Below are 26,485 nucleotides of genomic sequence, written 5' to 3'. Positions count from 1 at the left end.
CTCTTGAGGATGTTATCGAACGAGGCTCACCTCGCGCACGATTCAACATAATAGCAATCCTAGCACCGCTAGATATTAATCACCACTACCCAATATACCAGGCTTATTGGGTTGCGAAAAACCCGCACCATTTGGTATGTCAAAGTAGTGCATAATCAATACCGTATGCTAACGTACATTGATTAACAAACAATAATTTACAAGACTTCGTCTTTCTAGCATAAAGACATGTCTCGCTGTTAGATCCAATTCAGTGCTATACCACACCAACGTCATCTTATTTCAGTAAGGCTTAGAAATAATCGGATTGACATTGCAACCTTTCACGATAGGTAGTCTAAGCCTATCTAGGTTGTGAAATTCTTCTTTTTCTTTGTCCAGAACTGACCGTGTTATTTTAAAGTGAACGACGCCCACAACCGGTCTACTAAACCAAAGACTTAGACTTTGTTAATTACTTATACATTTAAACATGTAATAAACATCCATTAAATGTAAAACATAACAACATTATGACAAAAATAATCTGTTTATTCCTTTGGAAAGTAAAATAAGAGTTTTAACAGTATTCAATCACTCGAAAGGTGATTTCTAGTATACAAACTCTAACAGCTCCAGCCGGTGTCCGGGTCGACGACCTTGAGCTCAGCGTTACGGACCACATGATTGCCGCATGAGCTGGACTTGGTTGGTAGTGGCAACTTGGCGAAGGACGGCAACATAGATAAGACCGGCCCGACCTCAGTCATGCCGTAACCCTAATTTATCATGAACCCACCTACTTATTTTCTTTAATTAAAGAAATAGAGAAAGTAACATAAAAGATATAAATATATATACATGAAGTAGTACTCCCTCTCGTCCCACCACAAGTGATCCGTGTAAGGGCATCTTACATAGGTCTACTATGTATTTGGCAATAAAGTAGACCCGTGTAAGTGCATCTTGGCCATGTATAATAATATCATAATTTCTATCCTTTTTTATTCTAGGTGGGTTTGATAGACCACAAGGAATTCAAGATATTAGACAAAAATAATAAATTCATAGGCGGACTAATAAACATAAGTTTCCTAGCTTGTTTGTCCATTATTCTAGTTGGGTTCGATAGACCACAAGGAATTCAAGATATTAGACAAAAATAATAAATTCATAGGCTGACTAATAAACATAAGTTTCCTAGCTTGTTTGTCCATTATTCTAGGTGGGTTCGATAGACCACAAGGAATTCGTACTCTCGATACGGCGCAAACGCCACGTCCTGGTTGTTGTAAAATAGCCGGCCCGGGATACTTAGTTGGGGTCGGTTTGCGAAGATCAGGTCCTGGTTTTTCATGATCTCACGCGCAGCCTCAGCCGAGGAGGCGATAACGACAGGGACCTTGCCGAAGTGGAGTAGCATGAGGGGGCCGTAGCGGCGGGAGAGTGACTGGAGAGATCTATGGGGGCTTGAGCCCAGCTGGTGGAGGTTTCCGACTAGCGTGAGCTTTGGTGGAGACGGAGGCAGCCTTCTTCGGCGGCGCCATTTGTGGAGGAAGAAGAGGAAGAGAGATGTGGAGAGTAGCACAACCAAAAGAAATGTGAGAAGAAAAGCATTTTTGGTTGATGGAGAATAACAAGTGTGTTTCTAGAAGCCCTAGAATAATGTTGAGAAGACTCTTGTCAACATTATTCTCTCTATTACATTACCATTTCTCCACTTTAACTATTTTTTTATATATTTTATAAAACGGGTGCGCAAAATTGAGTGGGACTCCTAATCGCGGACGGAGGGAGTATTTGATTAGAGAAAATAGCTTTGTAATTGTAAGTATATATTTATTGGACCACTGAATATCATCTCTCTGATCATTAAGCTCGTTTCAATTGGAGGATTTAATACAATAATTATCTTTTAAGATAACATGCATGAGACGGGTAGTCAGCCAATGGGGCGGTAAATGACAGGCAAGTCTTAATCATTCCAATAAAAGAAAATGAATGGCTACTACATGGAGTATATTACTCAACGAACATAGCAACGAGATGAAAAAAGATATATTCCGCTTGGAGAGTTTAAAGTAAAACTTTGAGAACAAAACCAAATAGAGGAATTGCAGAGGAAATATACTCCTTCATTCCTTGTTAATGAGGCATTTGTTTTCGACCGGAGATAAAGAATAGTGTGCTAAGTGGATGGTGAATAAAGTAAGAGAGATAGAAAAGAGAATAAGTAAGAGAGATTGTTCCATTTTCTCTTCTCTCTGTTTGAGAGATTTCAGAAAGAGGATCTCAATTTGTTTTAGGCCTTTTTCAAAAAAGTAAGAGGATAGAGGAACGATACTAATAAAATAGAGGAGAGATATAAGGGAAGAGTTGCAGAGAATGCAGAATCTGATGTTGGAAGGATGAAAAAGACGATGGAATATTTTTATTGCTTTAGTAACTAGGTTAAACGAGTGAAATTCTTTGGGCTAAATGTTAGTGGGGCAATTAATTAAAGAGTGAAATCAAATATCCCTAACTTTTTGACTTCTTGCACCAGTGACCACTAACAAAAAAAAAATAGCGCCAGAAGACCCTAACGTTAAATATAATCTCGAATCATGTTTTTCCGGACCAAAATACCCTAAGGCCCTAAAAGAGAATTTTAGTCACACAATTATATTGTTGATATGTGATTGCTGCCACATTTCTGTCAGCAACTTCTTATGTAATTTTCTAATAAGTTCTGGCACTTCATACGTAATTAGAATTTTGTCATTATTTACTCATTCATACTCACATTTTATTATAAAACTAATATATAAAAGTATGACACACATTGCACTAACTTTTTCAACTCATTTTTCATTACAATTCTTAAAACCCGTACCCGGTCAAAGTGAGACAATCTTTGTTGGATGGACAGAGTAAATATTTATCATTATCTACATTAATTAATATGAACATAATAAAATGAGATCCTTTCTTCCTTATAAAACTCAATTTTTGGTATTTTCCCCTAATTTGTTTTATTTGCATTGAATTATGGATCAATTTTATTTATTATGAAAATATCCTAATTTTACAGTATTAATATATAAATTTATATTGTCTTAATTTCAAATACTATTATTAAGAAAAAAATCTCCAAGGATTAAATAGCTAATATCGCATGCTTGAATATTTTCAAAATATTACTCATGTTTCAATTTCATCCTGAATGGCAAGGAACTATGCAAATTTATATCTAAAGATTGAATGTTCATATGATGTTAAAAATTTCAGTTTGAGATAAATTAAAATTCTCAATAAAATATCAATCATAAAAATCGTATTAAAGTTAGGCTTAGAGTAACAAATTAGTTTGATGATATATAATGAAATAATTTTTAAATGTCAGTGTTTTCAATAAAATAATTATTGTATCATTTAATTAAATGTGAAATATTTTTTATTCTGTGTATTATTAATTCATATTTTATTGCATAAATAGCTTCACTTTCCATATTTTTGTTTCTCAATGAATTTTCTACATGATATAACTAGTATATTGTTACCACTAACTAGAAATAGAGGGATATAAGAAATTTTTATTTTATAAATATTGACAAAACTTTAATCACGTACGAAGTACCAAAACTTATTATGAAATCACATAAAAAGTTGCCAACAAAAATGTGGCAGAATTCATATGTCAGCAAATTTAGGGATTGCCAAAAATGCCCTTCAAGCTATTTGGGCATTTTCGTTTGAAAAGTGGCTAAGAAAACTTAATTTGTGATTATATTTAATGTTAGGGTCGTCCGGCGCTACTTTTTTTGTTAGGACTCACTGGTGTAAAAAGTCAAAAAGTTAGGAATATTTAGTGCAGTTAATACTTAATTAAATAGGCTGCGTCATTTTGTGGATTAACTAAGCATACTTATTTTTATAATTTTCGTTTCATCAACTACAATTTTATTATATTTATATTTTATTTACTAACTTTTAAAACTATTTAATATTTGGTGCTAAAATTTTTGAATTGATGTTGTATATAAAGTTATTTCATCACTAATTAATACATCAATTATTTAAATATTATATTTATTAGTATTATTTTTTATTATATCCAATCCCACGGATTTCATTTTCTGGATCCGCCATGTATCCTATGCTTGCTCAAGAAATGGATAGTCATTATAGCCAACAACAGGATCAGAAGTGTAGAATGTGCTCCTGTCATACTTGTTTAGCGGAGCATCCAAGCGGAACCTCTTTGGCAAATCCGGATTCGCCAAGAACATGCGACCGTACGCTACCAAATCCGTGCCACCTTCGGCCACAACTTCGTTCCCCGTAGTCCTGTCAAAGCCACCAGCAACGATGAAGGTGTTTTTAAATGCCTTCCTCATGGGGAGGAGCTGACCCTCCGGGCACCCTTCGATAACATCTGCACCAACAGATCGTGGCTCGATCACGTGGAGGTACACGAGGTCCAGCTTGCTGAAGGCATTGGCCAAGTAGAGGCCAAGCCTGTCCGGATCAGAGTCACCTGCCTCGTTGAAATCTGAATACGGAGACAGTCTCATCCCAACTCTTCCTGCTCCTATCTCGTCGATCACAGCTTCCGCCACTTCCAGAACGAAACGACACCTGTTCTCTAGGCTCCCTCCATATTCGTCTGTCCTGTTGTTGACTTGATCCTTCGTGAACTGGTCGATCAAGTAGCCGTTGGCGCCATTTATCTCGACTCCGTCGAATCCTACACAAGTTGTGGATCAATAAACAAATTTATCTCAAATAAAAAACAAGGGATGTAAAGGACGGTTTTTTAGCATCTATAAGTGGTCCCCACTTTTTATGCACATTCGTTAGGATGGAGAAAATTGGAAAATACTATCACATCGAGAGTTCCATGATATGTGATGAATTTAAGTGAAAAAAGGATGTCATGGGAAATTTTGTTTCAGCTTATAGAACATGTGAAAAAAGTGGAAAACGATGAAAATATATGTTTTCCATTCTTTTTCATCATATTGCCAATGTAAATGTTTATGTACTACTATTTTATTTCTAAAGCATGGCAGGCAAGGGGATGAGACAAACCTGCTTCAATAGCGTTGCGTGCAGCCAATCTGAAATCATTGACAATACCATGAATTTCATCTGTGGCTAGTTTTCTAGGAGGAGCATAGTTTTGTAGGCCAGGGGCCAGTCCTTTGTCTGTCGATGAGATTGGAGCTTGGCCACCTGGCTGGTAATCTACACAATGAATATTTTATTGTCATGAAAATACTGTACTTTTGAGTTGGGATCAAGGTCTCCAGCAATTACAAAGGAGATGAATAGCACTATATGACCAACACAGAGTCTATTAAAATTAATGGGATATTACTCTATTAGTTAACTCATCAATAGAAACAATACTATGAGCAAACGATAAATTTTAGATCGGGATACCATAAGTAGAGGCACGACCAACGTGCAACAACTGCACGAAGAAAACACCACCCTTTTGATGTACAGCGTCCACTATAGGTTTCCATGCCTCAACATGCTCCTTTGTCCAAATTCCAGGCGTATCAGGTAACCTACATACATAAACATTGAAACAAATTATACTGCAATTCAATCATAACTAACTATATAAAGTCCAAATGAGTAGTATTAAAAGAAATGTATAGGTACCCTTGAGCAGTGTCCGATACACCGGCTGCTTCAGCGATAAGGAGGCCGCCTTTGGTAGTTCGCTGAGAGTAGTGCAAGGCAGCATGTGGCTGTGGAATGTTGTTGTATGACCGATCCCGGGTTAAAGGTGCTAATACTATTCTGTTCATCAACACCACCCAAATAGTGAGAAAAAAGTAGAAGAATTAGTAAGAAAGATGCAATGAAGGAATTAAACCTGTGGGAGAGGGAGAATTCTCCCATTTTGTGTGGGCTGAGCAAAGGAATAACATCATTATTTTCAGCTGCCATAACTCTGATTTGGTCTCTCTTAACTTTGTTTTTGTTTTTGTTTTTTGTTTTTGTTTTTGTTTTGGTAAAACACAGGACTATTTATAGTAGACTATTTATAGTAGATGCATGAAGTTGGTGGACATTGTATGTTATGTTAGTTATCCCAGTTATTAGAGGGTGCCATTTTCAAAGTCAAACAGGAAAGGGAAAGTGAGGATGAGACACCACCTACAAAGTGTCATGTCTAGTTTTTCATTTGAGGTACCGCATCCACATTTTAAAAAATAAAGCAAATCTCGGTACGTAGAATTTTCATTAGTTTCACTTTTCAAAATTCACCTACCTTAATGGCTTGATCTGAGCGGTGGGGGGACTGCTGACTTTAGAGTGGGGGTGGCTGACTGTTTAAAGAGGCGCAAGAGGGCGGCGCATGGTGGACTGCTTAAGAGCATCCGCAGCGGTGGCGTTCGTCCGTCCGTCCGTGCCGCTGAGCACGAGCTCGTCCGTCCGCTGCTGCGAGCTGTCCGTCCGTGCCAGCGGCACGGTGCTGCTCTTAGCTAAGAGCACGTCCGTGCCGCTGAGCAGCCCTACGTGGCGTATTCTTATTGGCCAACAGCTAAATTCGATTATATATTATTTATTTTTTTTTAAATTCGAAATTTATTTAAAAAAATTTTTTTAAATAAAAAAAAATATTTTCCCACTTCCCAAAAAATTATATCCGTTTTCTACCCACTTTTAATTTATTTTTCAATTTTTTTCCCCCAAAATTCACATTTTCATCTATAAATACCTCCACTTCAACACAAAAAATTCCCATAACACTTTAATTATAGGAATTTTTAATTTGTAGGATTTTAATTATGTATTTTTTTATTTTCTAGAATTTTAATTATGTAATTTTTATTTTTTAGGATTTTAATTATGTAATTTTTTTTAAATATATTTTTTATAATGTAAAAATGTTTTTAGTAATTGAAATATTTAAATTGAATAATAGAATAGTGGGACCCTTGAGCTTGTCCTTAGCTAAGAGTACGGATATGGGTGTTGTGCTCTTAGCTAAGGACAAGGAGTAAAAGTGGGTCCGGGTCCACCTCCGTGCTCTTAGCTAAGAGCACGGATGGGGATGCTCTAAGCCTTATAGCGTCGCTGAAACTGCGCCGAACTGGACCAGAGATAGAGAGTGAGATTAAAATTAAGAGTAAGAATGGTCCATTTTTAAAGTAAACACCTACTACTATAAAATGCAATTTGACCAGATTAATATTTTAAGTTGAGGTTTTTTCTCCATTTGATTTAAAACATGCATCTATTATTTGAAGAGTGATGCTAAATTGCCACCTTATAGCTGGCTTACTCAGATTTTTAATGCTCATTTTAATGAAATTTAATGCACTTAGAAAATATCATAATTTATGGGACTATTCTACCCTTTGCCTTAACTCATCAACAAATATTTTCCTATGCATACTTACTTTTCACGTTTTCTCTGATTTTTATAATAAGGATTTAAAATATTAAGTAAGTATAGTATAGTACTCCCTCTGTCCCGCTTTAGCAGTCCCATTAACTTTTCTGCCCTTTTTTTGTAAAAATGATAAAAAATAGTTAACGTGGAGAAATGGTAAAGTAAGAGAGACAATAATGTAGATAAGACTCTTCTCTATATTATTCTCTCTCTTAATTTACTATTTCTCCTCTTTAATCTGGAATAATATCAATCGTTGACTAGAAATAATTAGTGGCTAGGATTAAAGTTTTGAGTTTTCATTATATATATGGTTTTCATTTGATCACATCCCTATACAACACTCTTAAAATGACACCGTGACACCACGCTAGGCTGCAATATTATATATGCTAAACTGCAATAGTATAAACGCTAGACAACAATCTACAACAATCTATAGATTGCAGTCTAGCGTATTGAATTTTGCAGTCTAGCGTATTGGATATTACAGGTCGCGTCACCTTGCAGTCTAGAGTATTGGATATTGCAGTCTAGAGTATTGGATGTTGCAGTCCGCGTAAATTTACCCTTGCGAATTTTTTATGATTGCCACATGGCAGCTGATTATTCGTCCACGTGTACAAATGATTGGCTAGGAATGGTGGTATGGTTTTATTTTAAGATAGGTTGTCATTTTAACACATCCATATATATGTATATATATGTATATAGGGACGTGTTCAGATCAATAAGTGAAACTCTGTCAAAAATTAAAACAAATCTCAGTCATTGGATCTTGTAATGTGACCGTTAGATTAATGTCACGTGTCCTCTAGTAATGTAGATTGCTAGTCAAATAATGTAACTTAGCTAATAAGGTACTATTTTGTTACAATAATGTAACATTTTAGTCTAATAATGTAGCTCGGCTGATAATGTAGCATCTTGGGCTAATAATGTAGCTTATCACAACCATCCAATCTAAGGATCCAAGGGCTGAGATTTGTTTTGACAATCTACATTATTAATGACACGTGTCATTAATCTAACGGTTACATCACAAGATCCAATGACTGAGATTTGCTTTGATTTTTGACAGAATTTCAGTTATGGACCTGATCACTGGTCCTTTTGCCCCCTAAGTGTCTATTTCCTTCTTAATCTCATCCATTAGATTAAAAGGGTGGATGGTCTAGATTAAGATTTCATAACTGACTCCGTGTTGCATTATTTGGTGGAATTGGTGCATTATAGGGGTAGAAATGTAAACAAATCATTTACATCACACGTTTAAAAACTGCAGGTCCTATAATTAAGCAGAATATTCCCTTCCACTCTCTCTCACTCATTCCAAACGCCTCCTCCATTCCAATTTCGATCAAAACCCTTTCCCCCAATTCCACTCCTAGTCAAAACCCTAGCCGCCGAGAAGAGACCACCAAAGCGGTCTGCTCTATCTCTGTGAAAACCTTTTGGCCAAGTGAACTCTACGTTTCTCAGTCGTTTTCAGCCTTCTTCGTCAGTATACGGTTGCTATGGCAGTGCAGATTTGGTGGAAACTGAATCAAAGCCTGCGATTTCGGGTAAGTTATGAAGCTTCGACGTTTTTAGCAAAGTTATTATGGTGGGTTTTTCTATAAATCAGCACTTCGTCTTCATTATTATTATTATTTTTTCTGTAAATCAACACTTCTATGATAGTGGAAGTTTGATAATTTGCAGTGCATTACTGATTTTGGATTTCGATTTTGGTTTGCTACATTACTGATTTTGGATTTTTCAATTGGGTTTTTCTTCATTATTGATTGATTGGTTTGTTGTTAATTATTGTGTTTAATTTTGTGGTATATGTTCATTAGCATTTATTTGGGTTTATATTCATCAATGATTCTAAATCCTTGATAGTGGAAGTTTGATAATTTGCAGTGCATTATTTGTGTATTTCTGTGAAATTGTGAATCGATTAATACATTATTTGTTTGATCATGTTGCATCATGTAATCAGATGCGTACATTAATTGTTCAATTTTGGTGGATCATATTAATGTACATCATTTAGCCAGTTATGTGCATTAAACGGTTCTGTTTTGGTACATTATTTATACTATTTTGTACATTACATTAGTTTAATTTGATACATTATTCATCCAGTTTTGTTGCCTTGTTCTCGACAGCAGCGAAGCAACCTAGGATTTTGGTGAAGCATTCGATGATGTGATTTCTCTTGCCATTGCATAGAAGTTTCGCCAGCGATTGACCGAGACATAGTCTAGTAGATCCCAAGAAGAAGCTGCTCAAAGAAAACCTAGAGAGAAGAAAGAGAACCACATGTACTGCCGACGATGCCCGACGGAAGCATAATATGTACATTATTCACTATTACGAATGTACATTATTAGATACTATTGGTACATTATTCACTGTTACGAATGTACATTATTAGATACTATCGGTACATTATTTACTATACCAAATCTAAAAAACACATTAAAAACGAAATTTAATTCATGTGGTGATACTATACCCTAACCCCATTGATTGATAAACCATAGGGGAATGAGTCAAACTTTATGCCCTTGGTGATGGTTTCATTTTTGAGTGGGTACTACAACCTAGCCCTATGTATTGTTAAACCCAAATGCATGAATTCAAGTTCCTTTCAAAATTATTCTCTACAATCTGTACATTATTCACTGTTATGAATGTACATTATTAGATACTATTGGTACATTATTTACTGTACCAAATCTAATACACACATTAAAAAATGAAATTTAATTGCAGACCGAAGGTGAGATTGCAGCGCCATTTTACAAAGCTGATAGTATCCTGTCCCTTAGTTTTCAGCATTATTTAATGTTTTTTTTTACATTTTTGTCCTTATTTTTTGCATTAGAACTCTATTTCATCTCTGTTGTTGTCCTTTTTCTGTCACATTATTCTGTTTATTTGCTGCATTATTTGGTTTGCTTTCAACATTAGTGAAAATTTTCAAAGTACTAAAAATAAATAATGTAACATTTATATAATAATAATGCACAAATACCAATTAAAAATGAGCAATAATTACCAAAAACTTGTTGACATTGGTAAGACATCGAATTCAATACTAAAGCCTAAACCTCAAAACAAAAACAACTAATGTTGTGAGAGTCAAAATACATCAACATTTCCTCTTCCAGATCCTTAAGCATTGGACAATTTCTAGAGTCGTGATGGCACAACTCATCGCATGCCTTACACCGTCGAAGGGGCCTAGTAGCCTCCTTGATAGCCTTTTCTCTCTTGGAAATCAGACGACTAGCTGAGCTGCTCGCGTGCCCCTTTGTATTTACCACATCGGGAGGATGTACCTCAACGACTTCCGGTCTTTCCATTTCATAAAACTGTTCAATCATTCGCCTCTTCTCAGAGACGGATGTTGTAAGAGTTCCAGGTACAACAACCATTGTATACAATCACAAACAAAAAATCTCAGCTAACATACGCACTACGAATTATAAAACGTGCATTATTTGATTAATAATTTAAATTACACAGTACTAAAGCTATATGTTTATCTAATAAAACAACACCCTGGAATTCTTGATTCTAAACCCTATTTGAGCCCAAATAAAACGTGCATTATTTATTTAATAATTTAAATTACACAGTACTAAATCTACATTATGTTTATCTAATAAAACAACACCCTGGCGCCTCGATTCTAAACCCTAGCCAAGCCCAAACAAAACATGCATTATATATTTAATAATTTAAATTATACAGTACTAAATCTACATTATGTTTATCTAATAACACAACACCCTGGCCGCCTCGATTCTAAACCCTAGCCGATACCATTACTAAACTCGTGCTCCTTGTAAACGATTGTGGAACTAGCACCAATCAACACTTACACAATTACGAAACGGGTTGCGGTAATCCCTACATACTACATCCAAGCCCTAACGATTGTATCTCTCATTGGGAATAAATAAAACGTGGAAACAATAATCATAGACTTTACTGAAAAAGATTACTTTCTTCCATTGTTGAATCATAAGCTTCTTCCATTGTTGAAGAACAACCTTTTTCCATTGTAGAAATAATTACGGGTACAGAAGTAATTACCGATACGCTCCAACAAAATATAATTTCAATGAAAATTAAAACCTATGCAAAAATTCGCCCGATATTTTAGAACCAGAAATTTCATCAATGGAGAATGATAAGAGAATGATCGGCGACAGAGAAGAAATAAATCTGTAATCTCTTGAATAAAACCGTTGGAATATTTTGTGAATGAGAGAATCAAGCACTTTCCATAACTGACGTTGATGTGAATACCCTAAACACCCTTTTCTATTTTTTTAATGATTAAAAATGATTAAATCAGACCCTATTTTCGGCCCTTAGATCTTGGAAATAGATGGTGGAGATTGAGAAGGAAAAAGAACAAAAGATGTAAAAAGCATATGAATACATCCCTATATATATATATATATATATATATATATATATATATAGGGGTGTGTTAGGGTCCTTACAGCATCTTAGTGTAAAACACAGCACTAATCACAGCCCTTGGATCATTAGATTGGATGGTTGTGATTAGTTACATTATCATACTAAAAATCTACATTATTAGCCGAGGTACATTATTAGACTAGAAATGTACATTGTAAGACTAAAACTGTACATTATTAAACTAAAATGCTACATTATTATCCGAGCTACATTATTAGTCTAAAATTCTACATCATTAGATGACACGTGACATTAATCTAACCGTTAGATCATAAGATCCATTGGACTGCAAGTGTTTTAAGTTTTACTTATACTTAGCGTTCTGACCTGAATACACCCCTATATATATATATATATATATATATATATATAGGGGAGCATTATGGTCCAACTCACCCTTAAGTGTTAAGTTCAAATATAATTACAGCCTTAGGATTAAGCAGATGTACGGTGTAGATTTGTAATGTAGATCATGCTCCGTGTTACATTATTAAGACTTCCGAATTACATTGTGGGGGTATATTGGGAACATCAATTACATCAGACGGTTTTAATTAAGGAACCTCCGAAACAAGCGCCAATTAATATCAACCAACCTCCCACATTCTCCTCACTCTCCATTTCTCACTCCAAAGAAGCCCAACCGATGCAAAAACTAAATTCCTAAAAATCTCTTCACATTCAACCCTAGTCTTCTTTCTATTGACGGCGGAAGAATCAACCAAAATTCATATTTACAGTTCGAAGATTCCTCCTGCTTCGGTTTGAATCCTCTTATAATCACGCAAGTCGACTCTGCAAGTTTAGGATCCGACCCATTCCTCAAGCTCGCTCCTCAGTCGGGCCGATATTCCGGTAAGTTTCGAAACTTTATATGGATTCGCAATGTTTCGTGGTTGGTTATTATTGCTGTTTCTTGTAGAAACCCCCAGATGGAAAATTTTCGTTTTTGCCGGTTGAATTTAATTTTGTTTTTGCCAGTTGTTTACATTGTTGACATTCGATGAGTTGTTGAGGGCAAATAAGATTACATTATTATGAATACAGTGTGAGTTGTAGAAAGAATTTGAAGCTTCCTCTGCGGACTGAGTTGTCGTTTTCATAAGAAAAGTGTAGTAAGATGTTGCGTAGGAAACTAGATATATTAAGATTGATTACATTATTCATTATAAATGGGGGTTGGTTGCTTGTTTGTTTTGTTTGAACTTTTTTTTTCAGCAATTTATTGTTCAAGTTTGTAATCATTTTTCGTTCAATTTCAACAGATGGAAAAAGGGAAAAACGTGGTCAAAAGAGGTCGACCTTCAAGACCAATCCAAACGCCGTAAATGGTAAGCTTTGTCTCTTTGAACTCTGAATAATGTAACATATTTAGCCTTTTGGATGCATTATTGGCATGTTATCTATTTCATTGTTCACAAATGTCTGCTACATTATGCAATCGTGTAACCAAGTGTAATGTATGATACTTAATGCAATAATGTAAATTAATGTGTGTTAATAAAGCTCATTCAGTAAGTTAAAACAGAGCGTAGGCAGTAATGTATGATACTTAATGCAATAATGTAAATTAATGTGTGTTCAGTTTGATGTGTATATACATTATGCACTTAGTGTTGTTACATTATGTAGGGTCTAAGAGGTCAAGAGTAGGAGATGATACTGATGATTCATGGGAAGATTTTATTCCCTTAGCAGCAGCTAGACAATATCGAAAGGAAATAGAAGAGGAGGAAGTGGAGATTGAGGAAGATGATGCAGGGGACGGGGTTCGACCAAAAAAGAGGGACGATATACTGTATTTTCGGAGAACTTCAAAGGAATTTGTGGACATGATACCAAAGCTAAATCCCCGACAGGTCGAAGCTGTCCATGAGATCGGGTTCGGAGGTATCTTGAACTACAAAATACCCTAGATACCTGGAGAAATGGCCCTTTGGATACTCTCTGTATACAAGAGGGAGCGGCTTAGGTTACAATTTTCAGAAGATGAATTTCTTCGTGTCACAGAGGATGATGTGCATCTTACGTTCGGCTTTCCAAAGGGCGATGGACTTATGAGCCGAAGAATTAAACAGACAGATTTGTCATTCCAGATAGAAATAGCAAGGCGGCTAAAAAAGGATAAGTTTAAGTGTACACCAAAGGAGATTGTGGGAGAGATGCTGAAGGACGAGGCCGGCGGGGATGAATTCAAGAAGCTTTTTGTTTTCATGATGGAAAATGCGGTGATAGAGACACCCAGCGACGGAATGGTCAAGCCAAAGATTTTGCGATACATTGATGAGGTTGACGAGATAAAGAATTACAATTGGTGTGGCTACCTCATTGATGTTCTTGATTTCGCGCATGAGAATTGGAAACCAGGTGAAAGTGCGTCATTTACTGGTCCAATTGGATTCCTTGTGGTAAGCATTGTTTACAAATTCTATATAATGTAGTTGTAAGGTAGGAATAATGTAACATAAACCTAACACAATCTGTGTCAGTCTTTGTATGTAGACAGAATCGTGCATTGTCGAAGGACCGTAATTCGGGCATGGCCTACGATTAAAGGGTGGACCACAAAGAAGCTTCAAGAAAGACAAGCACTAGAGTTGAAGACGAATATGTTTGGGATTGGCAGTCTGGAGAATCCTTTGAATAAAGATGAATATCTCCAAGGTGAAGAGTGTCGGAAACAGCAAAGGGATGCAAAGCTGCAACATGGTGAGTGTAGCCGAAAAGAGTCAAGTAAGTTAGAAGATGAGTGGTCAGCGGCATGTGCTCGCATCGCAGATTCTATAGAGGATTGGATTCGTCGACTGAAGCAATTACCAGCCGATGTAATGGAAGAAGACCGATTCAAATTGGCCATTAAAATAGGGAAGAAATTACTAGGGGTGATTGAACAAAACGTAAGTGAAGATGTTGATATTGGAGCCACATTAACGCAGGCGAAAGATCAAGAAGAGGAATACAGTACCCAATGGATCGCTGATATGGAAAAAATGATGCAAGCATACGATGTAGTACAAACTATAGATGAGAAGCCAAATGTGCATTTTGAGGACTATTTCCGAAATGACAACGGCGGTGGGATTAACCGGTCACCAGAAGCTTTACACACAAACAATAATTCGGAAGAAGGTCCTTCATCACCAAAGGGTGACCCACCTGAGCTGCATGGTTCCGCTAGTACAGATGCTAACAACAATGAAACTGCCAACGACCAACCAGAACATGAGGACACAAACATGGGTGAGGCCTCTCACAAAGGCAAATGTTGTAAAAAAACAAGCAATGTTCAGGTCTGATTACATTATTACTCAATTATTATGCTCTGTACATTATTATTCAATTTCCATTTTATTGTATGAACTATGAAAATTAAAAACATTGGCATTGCTGGTAAAAATGCAGAATAGTGCAAGCGCAGACAAGTCAAAAGTTGGCGACAAACCTAGCAGTATGCCGGTAAATTCAGTTTCATAAGTTGCGTTTTACATTTGTTTTGATAAGTTGTTACATTACTATCCAGCTCAGTCTACATTATTGTCACTTGCATTTTTCATTATCTTTCAAACAGGGAAAAAAAGGAGTTCAACAATCGAACCCTAGTAGTGCCAGTGCAAACAAGTCAAAAGTTGTCGACAAACCTAGTAGCGTGCCGGTAAATTCAGTTTCACATTTTACATTTGTGCTGATAAAGTGGTACATTACTCTCCAACACATTCTACAGTAATGTTGATAAGTTGATACATTACTGAGTAGCACCTTATACATTATTGTTACAAGAATATCATGTTATCTTGCCTCTAAATGTTAAAGTCCTCATCAGGTATTACAAGAACACATTGCAACCAAGGCTGACAAAGGAAAAGGCGTCCAACAATCAAACAATATTCTGGAGAATGAGGTTACATTACAGTAGAGTAGTATGTTAATTACATTAATCACGCTTTAATATACTTAACCTTTATTCTCTTTTAAAATTAAAGACAAATGAGTTAAAGGACAAGGGCAAGGTAGACTCAAAAGTGACAAATAGGCCGGCAGGAGTACATGAGGTGAGTCAACTGTGTCTACTTGTGTAATTATGAATTACAAGTTATACCACATAAACGATAATGTCCGCCATTTTTTAAATTATAAATCAGGGAAGAAAAACAACTCTTAGAACAAAGTTACAACAAAAGCCAGCGCACAGCCTACTGTCTCCTTACATCGACAGGGTTGTGAAGATTACCACAAAACCAAATCAGGTGGACAAGGAGATGTACTATTGGTTGCTGGAAACAAAGGACAAAAATTCGTAAGTAAAAACTAATAATGTAATAACTTGTCATATATAATGAACTAATTGTTCATGTTGTGATGTTGCAATGTTTTTGTGTAGGTCTGCTATTGTTTACAAAGATCGTTTTACGCAAGCAACGAAGGAAGATTTTATTTCGCTAGCACCGTTCCAAATAGTGGATGGCGGTGTAGTGGATGCATGGTGTTCCTATCTGAACATCATGGAAGGAAAAAAGGCTCCAACAACAGCTGCTAGGCTTTTTTTCAGTACATCCCCAGCCGTAAGTGTCAGCACAAACTACTATAAACTAAACGTAGTTACTTACATAAATTAATATTAGATCCTCCCTAAAATGCAATACAGTTCGAGGGATTTGTTGATCCAGCAGAAGATTCGGACGAACAAACGAGGTTCGAAATATTCTAGAGTAGGGTTCACGCAGAGACAGAAGCCATACCAGCGTTCGAATGGAATAGCTACAAATTGGTTAGTCATCTGGAAAACCTGTTATTGAATAATAAGCACTCGATGTTTGTTAAAACTGTAGACCGTATGAGCTTTGTTAGGCATAGTGTTGTTGTGTACATACATTATGCTAATGGAGATGTTACATTATTAAGTTGGTGCTTTAAAAAAATGATTACATCACCAAATTCTTAAATGTGAGAATTAATTGTACAACTCATTATGCCGATTTTTTTCCCAATTTGTGAAACTCAACGGTACTACTTAATCTGCTTTGATATCGATGCTACCAAAATGCATGTCATAGATAGCACCCTAGCTGACACACATGCCTCATTCAGTTCCAAGTACGGAGCAGTACCATCGAAGTTGGTATGTACTAATTGTATTCATTAATTGCATTCAAATTGTGATTTTGAATACATTAGTTGATAATGTATTTTTTATTATTTTTCAGAGACATTCCCTCGCTCAAATGCTGGTGAAATGCGGACATCCAAAATTAGGAGCAATTATCAAACGGTGTGCAACAAATGTCGTGGAAATGCCTTGGAGAAATAATGTTAACGTAGTAGATGAAGGCATTTACTTAATGAGGCACATGGAGACGTTCTTTGGATCCAAGGAGAAGGAATGGAGCTGTGGACTGACAGCAAAGGGCTCCAAAAGTCTAGAGACAATGAGAATAAAGGTGAATAGTACCTTGCTTCTGGCTGAGCACAATGCCTGGAGAAACGTTATCAAAAATTTAGCAGCAGCACACTGGAAAGAGAAGAAGATCAAAGGCAGTTTCGAAAACTGGCTCCTGAATCATGGGTTGTAATGCGTCGTATGGTCAGAGTTTTAGATTGTGAAACCCTGTTTTTTTTTTCAATGACTATTTTTGGTACTAAGGTTAATGACTTGGATATAGCTACTAAACTTATTGTTTTGTCCTATTCAGTGTTTATGCGAAAACCTTTATGAATCTTCGTATTCTTACTTATGTCTACAGGTTCAGTTTTTAATAATATATTGATGCATCACGTATAGTGTTTTTTAATAATGTAAGGATGTCATTCTATTAATGAAATGATGCAACGCTAATAATGTATTGATGTATTGCGTATAATGTAATAAGACAACGCATATAATGTGATGTATCCGTAAGAGTTAAATAATGTAAAGTGTGTTCTTAGTGATTTGTGACTCTAATCTTCAATAATAAAAACTCGTTGACCAGAGAATTTACTCCAAATATACAAACTCCATCCGTGCTTATTGCAATATGTCGACCAAAAATGATGCCCAACCATAAGTAATGACAATAGTTACAATCCATCCAGTCAAACATAATACGTGATTAATGCAAACAATAATGTATGTTAACGGATAAAGTAATGTAAAATAAAATAAAAAAACAGAATCAGCTTTTCCTCTTGCCGTAACGCTTCTCCCTTGTTTTCTCCTTGGCTGTATCCGGATCTTTTTCAGGGCATGTTCTTGAATCATGATGAACCATGTCTCCACATGTCCTACACTTTCGAAGGGGTCTACTTGCTTCCTTTATAGCCTTTTCCCTCTGGTATACCAAACGACTGTTATGGTCACTACATGAACCCTTAGTTCTCACTACATCTGGAGGGAGAACCTCAACATCTTCAGGTCTTTCCATTCCATAGTACTCTACACACATTCTCCTCTTCTCAGATGCAGACGTACTTGGTGCTCCTGATTGCAAAGAAACACCAACTTCTTTTACCCGATCAAGAAAAGTGCGTAGTACTTCAGCGTCTTTCTCATACCGACGGAGAAAACCATAAAACATCACGATGCCTTCATTCGAAAGCGTGACCCGTTCATCCACGACGGAACTGGTGGGTAAGGTGTCATCACAAACACCGTGCACTGCCTTAACTAAAGGAGTCTTCAACCATCGACTCTCACAGTATTTATCTGGTATACATTCTAACCCATTATTGTTGATGGCTACAAGGATATCAATGCCTTCCAAGCAACTTACACTCGCATGCGTATGAATCGTCGCCTTTGTCATGAATCACAAGATACTTGTTTTTATAGCGATCCATAACTCTGTAAGAATCCACCATGCCTACAGAAGTCAACGACACAATCCGGCTATGAAGACAACCATCCACGAGCTCTGCTTGCACTAATCTGAACATGCTGTCTGTATAGACTTTTCCTGCATGTTTCTCGATTGATAACTTCAGAGCCCATGTTGGCCTATTAGTCGAATCCCCGTAGTCCAACTTTGATCTGTTATCTCTTTGGAATTCCAACGCAATGTTGAAGTTTAAATAGAATTCGGCAATGTTGGCGCTGGGCTTTAGAAAGTTCTTGTAGAAGCTATTCTCAGACTCAGATATTGATGTCGTCCGTATGATTGAACCAAGTGGAAAATCTCTGAAATATGCAGGTATCCAGAAAGAACGGTACTCGAACAACGTGCTCAACCATTCCACGTCATGCAATTCGTAACGTTCAATGATGTCAATCCACGTTTCTTCAAATGCTTCTGGTTCCAAAAGATCAGACCATACACAAGCGTTGAATTCTTTCTTGAAATTCTCGTCCTTGAGTAGTCTGGGGGGCACCTTGATGGATAACTTGTACGTGATATGCCACATGCACCATCTATGTCGGGTGCCGACAAGAATCTCCTCAATGGCTGAGCGCATGCCGTTGTCTTGGTCGGTCACGATCATTTTTGGTGCAGATCCCATGCAATCAACAAAGTGCTTGAACAACCAGGCAAATGCACCTGTCTTCTCATTGGAAACCAAACCAGCCGCAAATGTTACAGGCTTCCCATGATTGTCCTTGCCCGTGAACGGGGTGAATATCATACGGTACCTGTAAACATAAAGACAAATGACAATGTGAAAACGTTGGGAGAAATAATTTACATAATCATTCATTCGTAATGTAGTAATAAATGGTCAACAATGTAAATGGACATTTTTCAAAAAATGTAAATACAAAAATAATTTAAAGGACGGATCAGATCAATGCGAATATAGTCGTAATGTAGTAATTAGTGGTTAATAATGTATATGGAATTAATGCAGAAATGTAAATACAATACTAATATGCATTCGCATTAATCTCAAATCATTTGAAATGTAGTCAGTTAGTGTCAATAATGTATAATAACACAATGCAAAAAAGTATATTTGAATTTTACTGAAAATTCAACAGTGACAAGGTCAACCATTTAATCCTATTTTAAAATGTGGTCAGTTTTAATCAATAATGTACATGAAATAGCGCATACCTATTTGTATTGTAGGTGGAGTCGAATGCAACAATATCGCCAAACATTTGATAATTCCTCTTGGACAAACCGTCGCACCAGAAAAGGGCAACCAATTGATTACTAGCGTTCACTTCGTAATGATATGTAAAGGACTCGGACAAATCTTTCTTCCTAGCCATATCATCTAAAACCATCTGGACGTCGACACCGTGTGCATATGCTTTTAAGTCTCTAGAAGCATTACGTATGTCCCCGACGGTGCATCGAACATGTGCAAAGCCACCAAGGACTTCCTTCAAAACCTTGAACGTCAACGTGGGCCCTATGTTAGCATGCGCACAATCCAGTATAAATTTGTGATGTACGTCATCCAATTTCCGATTACTTGACATGAAGTGCTGATGCTGCACCTCGACCATTGCATGGTTATGAACTTTGTTAAAAGTATGGACAACGTAACCGGGATTCCCTCCTTCGGAGAAATAAGTGAACGATATGCCAGCTTTACATCCACACCTCTTAGATAGTCGCCTCCGTTTCACGGTAAATCCACTTAGAGCGTTCATCTGGTCTGACTCCTTGGATGCCCTCTTTACGCCTTCCCTGTTGCATACCACGTAATGCCAAGTTACGACATTATCCACCTTCCTCGTACCTTGCTTTCGTGTATCAAAACCAACCGCACGTGCATAGATGTCATAAAATGCAACTGCAAAATCCAGTGAGATGAACTTTTGACCAACAACTGGCTTCGACTCTAAAGAACATTCGGGAACAACTGATACTGCATACGTGAAAATGAAATACATTATACTATGTATCACGTTACATTACGGGCAACACAGTCCCATGTTTCCGTAGAACTCCATCAAACATGACGAGATAAAAGTGGTATGGCGTGATTAAAGTGGTATGGCGAGATTATAGTGGTTACTTCATATATTGTTGTCGAAATACAGAAAGCATTAAATCGAAAACCAAACCCAACATACGCTCTGCATTCATCTTGTAATATACAAAATTGGCAACGATTTTGATAATGTAAATTCAATGAACGACGCGGATAACGTAAAAAATACTTACATTCTTCCATCGTTGATTACAACAAAAATAGAATGGAGATGATGAAAAACGGCGCGGATGTTCTTACTATGGTTGTGTTTAAGTTCTGGAAGAACAAAATCTCAGTGCCGTGAGTATTATAAGAAATTAAATCTTACGTTAAAATGAGTGGCATGAATCTTGGAAACTAAATAACTGCATGATAATATGATATGCCATCCGTACCCTTTTAAGCTTTTTTTAAATATTAAAAAAATTATAAAATGGAGCCATATTAGGCGTCAGATCCACAAAATGAAGGGGTGAGATTGACTTGGATATTTGACATAAATTGGGTTATGGATTTGAGCACTCCCCTATATATATATATATATATATATGTCGAGTCCCATTATCCACAAATCCACTCTTAAAGACCGAACCACCGAACCCTACCAAATTAGGGCTTTTAGATCTAGTTTTTTATGGATAAGATACAGAAATTTATAAATTATTTTCGCCTTCATCATGAGCCTATTTTAATTCATCTGAAGGTAAATAAGTCATACTAACATGTTACGAAGATTTAACTTCGTTCCAGAATATATTACTTCATTCTAGGAGGTTTTTACTTCATTCTAGTAGGTTTTTACTTCATTCCAGTACGTAAATGTGGTTTCGCCGTTGCGTGCCGTTCTTTCTCTCTACAATATCTATCACCAATGCCATGGCGCTAATATGGTTTAATAAACACATGGAATAATGTAATAAATTATTGGAATGAAGTATGTGTAGAAGCATTTGAAGTACGGAATGAAGTAATAAACCTATATAATGAAGTAAAATGGGCTTGTAATGAAGCCGAAAAAATTTTCACAAGCAGCACATCTCATAAAAAAAAACTAGATCTAATGGCCCAGATTTGGTCTCTAGTTCGGTCTTTAAAATTGGTTCGACATTGATCACAACTCTCTCTCTCTATATATATCTATATATATATATATATATATATATATAGGGATGTGATCATAAGTGAAATTCTGTCAAAAATCAAAGCAAATCTCAACCATTGGATCCTGTAATGTAACCGTTAGATTAATGCCACGTGTCACCTAATAATGTAGATCGCGTAGTCTAATAATGTAGCTCGGCTAATAATGTAACACGCTGTAGTCTAATAATGTAGATTGTGCAGTCTAATAATGTAGTCTAGTTAATAATGTAACGCTTTTAGTGTAATAATGTATCTCGGGTATTATGATCACAACCATCTAATTTGAGGATCCAAGGGCTGAGATTTACTTTGATTTTTGACAGAATTTACCTTATGGACCATAGTGCGCCCCTATATATATACATATATATATATATATATATATATATATATACATGAAGTAGTACTGCCTCCGTCCCACCACAAGTGATCCGTGTAAGTGCATCTTACACATGTCTACTATGTATTTGGCAATAAAGTAGACCCGTGTAAGTGCATCTTGGCCATGTATAATAATATCCTAATTTCTATCCTTTTTTATTCTAGGTAGGTTTGATAGACCACAAGGAATTCAAGATATTAAACAAAAATAATAAATTCATGGGTTGACTAATAAACATAAGTTTCCTAGCTTGTGTGTCCATTATTCTAGGTGGGTTCAATAGACCACAAGGAATTCATGATATTAGATAAAAATAATAAATTCATGGGCTGACTAATAAACATAAATTTTTCGTAAGTAATATTTAGTTATACTATGATTCAAAATTGAAGTATTAGATGCAAGTGGTACCATGATAAGGATTTGAATCGATTATATATGCAACAAATCAAAGAGTAATGACAAATTAATCCGACCTAACTTCACATTCCTCCACCTACCCAACTAATTTTCCTAACAATGAATTTAGAGTAAAATAAAGTAAACCAATTAGTAGTATAATTCTTATAATCTCTACACAAATATAGGGAGTAATTAAATTGAATTTAGTGTTCCGGTATTAAATGATCATTTAAAGGACATGAAAAACAAAGTTAGGTATATCAGTTATTTTTCACTTTTCACCTGTCCAAAATCGTTTACAACACGTGGTTGAGCAAAGCCACTTCCAGCTCTTTCCCCAGCGGCGCCGCCCCTGACATAATCATCCAAATCGAGCTTAGGTCGAAGTTATCCACCAGCGGAATTGTTATTGACATAGATGTTTCACATACATGTTTCAGGTAAATTTAAGATTGAAATAGTGTTTCACATATTATTATCACTGAATTTTTCATGATAATAAAACAGTCATTTTTAGCCTTAATTCAATAGGCCCTTGCCCATTAAATGAGTCACATAGAAAATTTAACCAACGAATCAAACACTACGTTGGACGATTAAATGCACTATGAGTGCCCCTATCTACCAATTCAAACACACCCTTATTATAAATAATAACCCTCTCAATCTCAACTCCTCTTTGTAGAGCATAGACATCTCCTCCGCCACAACCGGAAATCGAAGATGTACGGAAATCGAAGATGTACGGAACAATATTCGATGAGAAGACGGTTGACGTACCAGCAACCGAATCGTGGAAGCTCTTCAGCAGTCTCCAGCTCCCCAAAGTGATGAAGGAAGCCTTCCCCGACTTAATCGGCCGGATCGACGTCGTCCAAGGTGATAACCACAATATAATCAACAATTTCTGTATCCCCTTTAACAATTACAACTCTATGTTTGGTCTCAACACATAACTATATATCCATCAACAATAATCCATATGATGGTGCCATTAACCCACATAGGGTTACCGATAACCCATATTAATGTCACTAACCCATATACGGTGAATAATCATCTCATAGCGATTATTGATCACGGTACCTATTGCAAAAGCATATATGTCAAACTACTAATCACACAATTCACCTTTCACTAATAGGATTCCATAATTTAATATTTCAACCTGGGATCAAATTACCTTCACCTGCATATAATCATACAATATCACACCAACTCATGTAACATATATCTTTCTCAACCTAGATCTCATAATTTCACGTGCACGGATTTTATATAGCAACCAAATTACACCATACAACTACCAAATCACATCATATAGCTACCAACTATAACACATAGTAGTCAATTCACATCATATACCAGATCAGATGCAAATTCAACAAATACAGGCCGGACTATTACCCTCGAGAGGATGCCACACAGACCACCCCTTTTATAGTGCAGTCAGCCAATATATTAAACGCTCCAAAAAGCCAATCTTATCAAACACTCCAAAGATATAATCAGATTAAGTGCTCCATAGAACAAATCGTATCAGACCTACGAAGAGAAAATCATATCAGACGCTCCGTAGAGCTAATCAGATCAGATGCTCTATAGAGCAAATCGTATCAGACGCTCCGAAGAGCAAATAGTATTCTCCTTACTACACCATATATAACATCGCATTCCTTCCATCACACCATGTATCACATAACATTTCCTCCCATCACACCATATAGTATCACATATTATTTCACCCCTCACACCATGTATCACATTGTATTTTCCATCCATCACACCATATATAGTCATAATATTTCCTTCCATCACACCATTTATCATATAGCAGTATTACAGTTTTATAATATAACACCTATACCCAAAGATATCAACTAAGCACATGGTATAAGACATAAGTGATTAAATTCATTTGTTATCCATTTAATCATCATATTCATAACGATTATACTACATTGTTTACCGTGATCCTACAGCTTAAACCATAAATTGTCTTACATATAAAATCAAAATCTGTTTTACATATATCAACCAAAAAAAAATGTGCAACTTAGAAAGTTACATCAATTACCCAATTTCATGTTTAACACATAATACTCATACCAAATCATATTATTAGCACTAAATACATCAGTAAGCATATAAACATTATAGTTAACTTAAATAAGAAAATTAAGTATCAACGCAGAGTGTCCTATTGCAGATCACAACATATCAACTTTCATATTATTGTCAACTAGAATTAAATTCAAGCAATTAGCGCCAATTAATTTCACTCAAATCATAAAATACCGTATGAGTATAATTTATTAAGCATACTCTTAACAGTTAACATATAATTAAATATATCACACATAAGAGCACATAACATCATAAGAATCACACATATTATTTGGATAATAAAGCAAGTCTTTTAAGTGATGGGTATGCTATCAAAACTTGAGTTATATGGAGTCACCGAATCCGCACAATCACTATATCAGTCACATATCAAAAGATATGTCTCGTACTTTGATAACCTTAGTCTCCACTATATATAAAATCACTCTTGACAAAGCTCAACATTTATTCTAGTTCCAGATTCACATTCTAAACCAAATTGTGCAAATAAATTCCATATCTGTATAATCCATAGTTCTCCTTCTATTTATCATACTTAAATTATCAGCAACATGCATTCTAACTCGGTTATAAGGTTGACCAATTTATAATCAGTTCAAACCAAATTATATTCCTTAGATTCATCAATGTGATCAAAATTTTCATCAAATAGATGACCAAGTTTTCTATCCTTTCTGTATATTGTTAAAAAGTGTGATTACTATATTATATTCTACATCATTCTTATGATCTTATCCCATATTGATTTTTTTGTCAAAAAGTATTCTTAACTCAACCTATAAATTTAATTTCCAACTCATTCTCCATCATTACTCAAAATTCCAAATCATAATCAATTATACGAAGTAACATCCTACATTATAAACTTTAGGCTTTCGTTCAACTCAACGTTTTCTACTCAAGATGTGATTTCGTCCTTAATTCATGCTTAATCTGCTAATACAAACATAACTCCATCAATCGATTAAAAAAAAACATAAAATTATCAAGCTTCTAAAAGAGAAACCCATTCAACCATTTGCCAAAGTTCTTCCAGCATCTCATATATATACTTTTATTTCTCCCCCATCAAATTAAAAAAAGAAAGACCCATCAAGAATCAAGAAAACGAAAAGTTTCAGTGACCCACCCTCAATCCAAATTGAAACTCCAATATATTTAACAATTGTATGCTTAGAAGACATAAATAATAGCACTACTATGTAGAGAAGAATATTTTTACCTTATTTCACAAGATTAGACGAGTTCAGGTGCATAACTACACTTTTTTCTTCCCAGAACCGCCTAAACCTTTAGCTCTGATACCAAACTTGTAGCACCCCTACTTAATTTACTCCCAAAGACATGATCTTGTTTAATTCTCTTTGAAACATGGTCTCGATTACATGAACTCGTAGCAAATCTCGATTACTCCCAAAGAAACGATCTCATAGCGAATTCTCTTTGAAATATGTCCTAAATTAAAATTTTCTTAATTTTGTTGAGTGAGGGAGACCGAGAGAGAGTACCCTAAAGAGGGACTTGAAGGCCTTTTATTTTGCTAACCCTTTATTTTTTTTGTTTCTAGCAACCTTTTCTTTATATTCATATATTAACTACTTGTTTATTTTTATGGAGATAAGAGTGGACAAATGTCATTTTTTAGTTTGGTACAATTATTTAACTAA

The 26,485-nt window shown here is 35.8% G+C and overlaps 1 protein-coding gene and 1 long non-coding RNA gene across 5 annotated transcripts; both read right to left on the bottom strand.

The window, feature by feature from the left end:
• Positions 1 to 619: 619 nt before the first annotated feature.
• Positions 620 to 26,159, bottom strand: LOC125191660. Of its 4 annotated transcripts, XR_007171201.1 has the most exons (5): positions 25,676 to 25,964; positions 24,099 to 24,236; positions 23,472 to 23,777; positions 22,974 to 23,043; positions 620 to 758 (listed from the first exon to the last, which is right to left on the bottom strand). It is a non-coding gene; the product is annotated as an uncharacterized LOC125191660 (long non-coding RNA). The 4 variants fall into 4 exon arrangements; XR_007171203.1 differs by lacking the exons at positions 24,099 to 24,236; positions 25,676 to 25,964 and adding an exon at positions 26,041 to 26,159; XR_007171202.1 differs by lacking the exon at positions 25,676 to 25,964 and adding an exon at positions 26,041 to 26,148 and having other exon boundaries at positions 23,472 to 24,236.
• LOC125191658 (12-oxophytodienoate reductase 1-like) lies at positions 4,034 to 5,978 on the bottom strand. The gene is made up of 5 exons (XM_048089053.1): positions 5,852 to 5,978; positions 5,635 to 5,775; positions 5,407 to 5,537; positions 5,053 to 5,208; positions 4,034 to 4,708 (listed from the first exon to the last, which is right to left on the bottom strand). Exons 1-5 carry the CDS (start codon positions 5,923 to 5,925, stop codon positions 4,116 to 4,118), a joined length of 1,095 nt encoding a protein of 364 aa, XP_047945010.1. The 5' UTR covers positions 5,926 to 5,978; the 3' UTR covers positions 4,034 to 4,115.
• Positions 26,160 to 26,485: the final 326 nt, after the last annotated feature.

The sequence above is a fragment of the Salvia hispanica genome, chromosome 6 (assembly GCF_023119035.1).
Source record: "Salvia hispanica cultivar TCC Black 2014 chromosome 6, UniMelb_Shisp_WGS_1.0, whole genome shotgun sequence".
Lineage (NCBI taxonomy): Eukaryota > Viridiplantae > Streptophyta > Magnoliopsida > Lamiales > Lamiaceae > Salvia > Salvia hispanica.
The sequence above is the reverse complement of the archived record's forward strand: the minus strand, read 5'-3'. Positions and strand labels throughout refer to the sequence as shown.